The sequence below is a fragment of the Callithrix jacchus genome, chromosome 7 (assembly GCF_049354715.1).
Source record: "Callithrix jacchus isolate 240 chromosome 7, calJac240_pri, whole genome shotgun sequence".
In the NCBI taxonomy this organism is placed as follows: Eukaryota; Metazoa; Chordata; class Mammalia; order Primates; family Cebidae; genus Callithrix; species Callithrix jacchus.
The window spans coordinates 52,733,113-52,740,116 of NC_133508.1; the positions used below are offsets into that span (position 1 = coordinate 52,733,113).

A 7,004-nucleotide genomic window follows, 5' to 3' on the forward strand; every position below is an offset into this window, starting at 1 on the left:
TTTTTTTTTTTTTTTTTTTAAGTAAATACACATATTGATTAAATAATAACTTTATGCCCAGTGTTTGGAAGACAAAGGCCCCTGGACTGAGCTGAGCATATGTCACAGAGACCCCTTCACCCCCAGTTGAAGCTACAGGAGAGGCCTCCCTGAGGACGGGATGTTTAAACCCAGACCCGAGGCAGTGTGGGAGTGGGCAGGGGGCTTCCTAGGGCTGAGGCGTGCAGTTTCCTGAAGCAGCCACCCCAGGATGGCCTGAGTTCATTCACACCTGGGTGTCGCTATTTAAATGACTGGCTTCTATCCATGCCTTCTCATTCTAAGGGTGAGGCACGTGGTTCCAAATATCTCAAGCGGAATCTGTGCATTTCACATCCCCCATTCCCAGGTCAGCGGTCCAGGCTGCCTTCTGCTGCCCCGTCCCTTGTCGCTTCAAAAAGAGAACCAAAGCCCCTTCTGTGGTGCTTCCCATCCCATGCTCCTGGCAGCCCTGGGGACCCAGGACTCTCACAAACTCCCTGGCTCCAGCTCTGACAGCCAACTCCACACGGTCAGGGCACTGGCATTTGGAAACCACCCACAGTCAGCAATTTGATTGAAAATCAAATGAAAGGAATAAAAGTAAGAGAGTTGTTTAGGGAGAAGTCTTTTGAGTTTGCTGTTTTCTTTTTCCCTGGGCATTCAGACCAATATGTGGGCTGGCATGAGACTGGCTTACCCTTTCTTGCCCTGAAAAGATCTTGAATGCAGAGTCTCAAAATGCATTCGAGGCGCCCATCAGGGCCCTCAGGAGGTGATTTTTAAATCCATCTTAAGGTGCAAAGAGCTTAAGAGATGGTCCTAACAGACCCTTCCATGGAAATCCTCCCAGAATCTCCTCTCCGCCCTCTGAGGAAGGCAGGATCCATATTCATCCCTGTTTGACAGATGAGGAAACCGAGGGTCACATAGCGAGTGGCAGAGCTGAAATGAGACTGGCCACCCAGCCCTCTTGCCCCAGATATATGTGCAGCCTGAAGGCTGGTGGCACGGCTTTGCAGGAGATGGGGTTGGCAAGGTGAATCCTGTTGGAAAGAAACCTGCAAACCACAGTGTCCACGGTGTCTCCAGAATTGTGTGAGAGAGAGACCTTGGGTTGCAGTTAACAAAAACTTACTCAGAAAGGGGGCACAGTGGGGGCCTTTTATAACAATACAGAAATAAATGCCTCATAAAAGCTCCAGGAGAGAACTAGGAAGATATCCCAGGCATCGTCTCTTGTCCATGCGCGCACTCGGGCACACACATGTATCCATGTCATTTCTCTATACTGCCCCTCTGCTTATTTCTTCTCTCTCTAGTTGTGTGACAGGAAGGGACAACCTCCCAGGCCCCCAGTTAAAAGGGCCAGCTCAGGGAGCAAGTGGCATCTCACAACCCATTACCCCAACTCTTGGGAGTGGGCATCAGAAAAGCCCAGCTGTGCCAAGTGTCCAATCAACTACGACCTGGGAGGGGGTCATACACCCGGCCACCAGAATGCCCCCTCCTGCGAGCTGGGAGGTGCTCAAAGGGTTAAACAGACCCTCCCTTAAATATACTTCACTTTGCCCTTCTAAGCCAAGCTTGTTTAACTGGAGGCCCAGGACAGCTTTGAATATAGCCCAACACAAATTTGTAAACTTTCTTAAAACATTATAGGAATTTTTTTTTTTTTTTAGCTCATCAGCTACTGTTAGTGTTCATATATTTTCCGTGTGGCCCAAGACAACTATTCTTCTTCCAGTGTAGCCCAGGGAAGCCAAAAGATTGGACACCCAGTTCTAAGCTATCAGAGACATTAGACACATTCAGTTCAGTAACAGCTTTTTAGGAGGAACACCATCACAACGAATGTGTTTACTGTAACGACCCCCCTCCCCATACTTTTTAGGTTTCAAACTAAAAAATATGTAAATGGACCTGGCTTGGTGGCTCACGCCTATAATCCCAACACTTTGGGAGGCCAAGGAAGGCAGATCACTTGAGCCCAGGAATTCGAGACCAGCCTGGGCAACATGGCAAAACCTTGTCTCTACAAAAAATAAAATAATTAACTGGGCATAGTGTCGTGTACCTGTAGTCCCAGCTTATTTGGGAGGCTGAGGTTGGAGAATCACCTGAGCCTGAGGAGGTCAAGGCTGCAGTGAGCCGGGATCACTCCCCTGCACACCAGCCTGGGCGGTGGAGGGAGACCACGCATCAAGAAAAGAAAAAGAGAATAGAGAAAGAGAAAGCAATATCTGTGTATCTGGAGCGGCCACCCCAAAACCTTTCTAAGGTTCATCTTTGAGTAATATGATAATGATGAATCATTTTATCTCTTAAAAAAATAACAAAACCGGCCAGATGTGGTGGCTCACGCCTGTAATGCCTTAAGTGTAAATCCAGCACTTTGGGAGGATGAGGTGAGAAGATCACTTGAGGTCAAGAGTTTGAAACCAGCCTGGCCAACATGGTGAAACCCCCATCTCTACTAAAAATACAAAAATTAGTTGGGTATGGTGGCACGTTCCTGTAGTCCCAGCTGCTTGGGAGGCTGAGGCAGGAGAATCACTTGAACCAGGAGGCAGAGGTTGCAGTCAACCGAGATCGCACCACTGCACTCCAGCCTGGGCGACAGGACAAGATTCTGTCTCAATTTTTTGAAAAAAGTAAATCAATAAATACAATAAAATACATGGGAAGTGTCTAGTCCTCCTCATGTTAAAAATAAATAAATAAATAAAAAATAAGAAAACCACGTGAGTGGAACAATTGGAGTCTCACTGCAATGGAGTTTGTGTGGTTTTTTCTCTTGCTTGTCAAAGGTTGGAACCAGAAAAGCCACCCTAAAGATGGACCAAGAAAGAGAGATGCTGAGAAAAGAGACCTCCAACAAGTCCAGCCAAAGCCTTTTGCATTCGAAGCCTGGTGGAAGGTACTAGAGAAATCTCATCCCACCAGGCCTTGTGTGATCCTCTGTGAGTTATGTGACTCTTCCGTGTAGACTGTGTCAAAATACTGAGTTGCTTTTGTAGGACTTCAAAGATTGTTACCCTGGTGTTTCGCTTTCTAGACTGGTATTTTGAACAATATTATATTTTGGAGAGTGTGGGAAGAAGGGTTCTTTTTAAAAAACGCCTATTGGCCGGGCGCCATGGCTTACACCTGTAATCCCAGCACTTTGGGAGGCCAAGGCAGGTGGATCATGAGGTCAAGAGATCGAAACCATCCTGGCCAACATGGTGAAACCCTGTCTCTACTAAAAAACACAAAAATTAGCTGGGCGTGGTGGCACGTGCCTGTAGTCCTAGCTACTCAAGAGGCTGAGGCAGGAAAATTGTTTGAACCCGGGAGGTGGAGATTGCAGTGAGCCGAGATCGCACCACAGTACTCCAGCCTGGTGCCTGGCGACAGAGCAAGGCTCCGTCTCAAAAAAAAAAAAAACACGGCCGGTGCGGTGGCTCAAGACTGTAATCCCAGCACTTTGGGAGGCCGAGGCGGGTGGATCACGAGGTCAAGAGATCGAGACCATTCTGGTCAACATGGTGAAACCCCGTCTCTACTAAAAATCAAAAAATTAGCTAGGCATGGTGGCGCGTGCCTGTAATCCCAGCTACTCAGGAGGCTGAGGCGGGAGAATTGCCTGAACCCAGGAGGCGGAGGTTGCGGTGAGCCGAGATTGCGCCATTGCACTCCAGCCTGGGTAACAAGAGCGAAACTCTGTCTCAAAAAAAAAAAACCACCTATGAGTGTACAGAAACTCAGGTATATGAAGAACAGAAGTTTGTAGCCCAGATGTCCAGGCCTCATAGATATAATTATGTGGTTCCACATTGGGTCATGATGTACCCAAATATCAAACCTCCTAAGAGTTCCAACAGACTCACACTTGAGAAAACATGAAACTTAACACTGGAGCCTCAGGCAGAATTGTAACTCTGGAGCTATCAGGGCCTTGAGACGGTGAGTTTCAATCTCAGTTATGGCCTGGCATGATGGCTCACACCTATAACCCCAGTAATTTGGGAGGCTGAGGTGAGTGGATCACGAGGTCAGGAGTTCGAGACCAGTGAAACTTGAAGCCAAAGCGAGTGGATCACTTGAGTTCGGGAGTTTGAGACCAGCCTGGCCAACATGGTGAAACCCCGTCTCTACTAAAAATACAAAAATTGTGCTTGCTTCGGCAGCACATATACTAAAATTGGAACGATACAGGGAAGATTAGCGTGGCCCCTGCGCAAGGATGACACACAAATTCGTGGAGCGTTCCATTTTTGCAAACCACATTGCCATGTATGTGCCTAACAATCCTGCATGTTCTTTACATGTACACTGGAACCTAAATGCAATAAAAATATATAGATATATATTTTAAAAATACAAAAATTTGCCAGACCTGTAATCCTAGCTACTTGGAAGGCTGGGGCAGGAGAATCACTTCCACCCAGGAGGTTGCAGTGAGCTGAGATCACACACCTGCACTCTAGCCTGAGTGACAGAGCAAGATTCAATCTCAAAAAAAAAAAAATCTCAGTTTATTATAATAAATTTAGAACACCAATCCGTTTTATTGTTTCCATAATAATGACTAACATCTATATAGCACTCGACAATTTTCAAAACACATCTCATTTAATCCTCCCCAGCTCTAGGAGGTGAATAGTATTATGTTCCCCATTTGACAGATGAGGAAGCTGAGGCCCTGAGAACTTACATGGCCTGCCTAAAATCACACAGCCAGTAAACTCAAGAGTTCGGTCTTGAACCCAGGTTTCTAATTCCATCTCACACTGTCCATTCCAATACACCACATAGCCTAGTTGTTACCGTCCAGGCCACAAGGACAGACCAAGTCCCCAGTCACCAAAGAGCACACGCTGCCCAGCTCACAAGGGCCTTTTCCACAGTGTCTGGAGAGACCCCCATTCTCCTTTGCTGTACTCTTTGCTGCTTCCAAGCTCTGCCTTCTCTCCATCCATCCATCCCCTCACTGCCATTCCTGTGTGGCCAGGCAGAAAAAAAAAAAAATTGGAAGAGCCAGAAGTCATTAATATTTTTTTTTTGAGTCGGAGTTTCACTCTTGTCACACAGGCTGGAGTGCAAGGGCACCATCTCCGCTCAGGTGGAGTGCAACCTCCACCTCCTCCCAGGTTCAAGCAATTCTCCAGCCTCAGCCTCCCAAGTAGCCGGGATTATAGGCCCCCACCACCATGCCTGGCTAATTTTTTGTATTTTTAGTATAGACAGGGTGTCATTATGTGGGCCAGACTGGTCTCAAACTCTTGACCTCAGGTGATCTGCTCACCTCGGCCTCCCAAAGTGATGGGATTACAGGCATGAGCTACCACACTCAGCCTACTGTTTTTATTTTTAAAAAGCCACAATAATTTTTAAAAAACGTATTTTTTAAACGGATTGAACCTGGGGGAAATAGGGCAAATTCTTGGTGCGATATTGTATAGGAGGCACATCTTCCATGCGGTTAGGGTCTAAAGCCAGTGAGAGGCCAGGCATGGTGGTTCACACCTGTAATCCCAACACTTTGAAAGGCGGAGGTGGGAGAACTGCTTGAGCCTAGGAATTCCATTTCAGCCTGGGCAACATAGTGAGAACCTATCTCTACAAGAAACTTAAAAATTAGCTGATGTGGTAGTGTGTGCCAGTAGTCACAGCTATTTGGGAGGCTGTGCTGGGAGGATCACTTGAGCCCAGGAGGTTGAGGCTACAGTGAGCCATGATTCTGCCACTGCATTCCAGCCTGGGTAACAGAGCAAGACCTTGTCTCAAAAATAAATAAAGTCAGTAAGAAAGGGGAGCATAACTTGACTTTACAGATACTCTAGAAAATCTCAGAAATGTTCAAGAACGTAATACATGAAAGTATTAGACTGTACCATATCCCCAAATATAGAGCTGAGAGTCTTCATGCAGTTCCAGGGCTACAGCCGCCATTTTCCCCCTCGTGTTCATGAAAAAAAAGCCAGTCTTCAGGAAAAAAAAAGGAGGCTGGAGTACATATGCAACAAGGAGAGACAAAAACCCACAGAACTCCAGAGAGACAGTGCAGCAAACACCACAGCTCCTCAGCAGATACTAAATCTACTTAGTCATTGCTCAGCCGTCATTTCCCTCTACCATATAGGCTCAAAGCTAATCACCGTGATTTTCCTGCCTCCCTTGCAGCTAGGGCGGGCCATTTGTACCAATCTGGCCAATGGCATGTAAGGAAAAGCCCCTGTGGAGGACTTCCCTTCCAGCTTCTCTAGAAGAAAGCATTCACCCTTGGTCCCTTTGTCTTGTCTCCTTTCTCACCCCTGGAGCTCTGACTGGAAGCTGGAGCAGCTGCCTCGGGGATCAGCAGACACCAGCAGCAGGCCAAAAGATAGTGGAATGGAGGGACAAGAAGGCCCGGGTGGGCACCCAGTGGCATCGCTGAGCTCTGAATCATGAATGAACTGCCGACCTCTGTACTTCCTGTTGTATAAGACAAATAAATCCCAATGTATTTAAGCCCCTGTAGTCAAGTGTATATATTTGTAATCCCAGCACTTTGGGAGGCCGAGGTGGGCAGATCACGAGGTCAAGAGATCAAGACCATCCTGGTCAACATGGTGAAACCCCGTTTCTACTAAAAATACAAAAGTTAGCTGGGCATGGTGGTGCACACCTGTAGTCTCAGCTACTCAGGAGGCTGAGGCAGAAGAATCGCTTGAACCTGGGAGACAGAGGTTGTAGTGAGCTGAGATCGCACCACTACACTCCAGTCTGAATGATAAGAGTGAAACTCCATCTCAAAGAAAAAGACAGATATTTATTATTTCTTTTGATTCCACAGGTCAAGCTACACACTCCTGTCAGGACTGTCTTGGCTGGGGCTGGGTGGTTTAGAATGGCCTCTTTCATGCACTTGGCCTTGGCAGGCGAGTTGGGTTAGGACAGTAGTTCTCAACAAGGAGAATTTTGTCTCCCAAGAGAACTTTGGCTGTGTCTGGACATAATTT

General features: G+C 47.0%; 1 protein-coding gene and 1 non-coding gene across 26 annotated transcripts in view; both read left to right on the forward strand.

The window, feature by feature from the left end:
• Positions 1-6,510, forward strand: part of FHAD1 (forkhead associated phosphopeptide binding domain 1) — a 148,624-nt gene extending 142,114 nt beyond the window's left edge. For 14 of the 25 annotated variants that reach the window (XR_004745736.3, XM_035307802.3, XM_035307801.3 and 11 more), the window contains 2 exons: positions 2,829-2,938; positions 6,324-6,510. Coding sequence is in view for 22 of the 25 variants with exons in the window: in XM_035307802.3 (XP_035163693.3) it covers positions 2,829-2,938; positions 6,324-6,453 (240 nt within the window). In the remaining 3 variants the exon portion in view is untranslated. Of the gene's footprint in view, positions 1-2,828; positions 2,982-6,186 lie in introns of those variants that run through there. The other 11 variants (XM_035307805.3, XM_035307809.3, XM_035307814.3 and 8 more) reach the window with 6 other exon arrangements.
• LOC118143351 (U6 spliceosomal RNA) lies at positions 4,175-4,281 on the forward strand. Its single transcript, XR_004727578.1, has one exon. It is a non-coding gene; the product is annotated as a U6 spliceosomal RNA (small nuclear RNA).
• Positions 6,511-7,004: the final 494 nt, after the last annotated feature.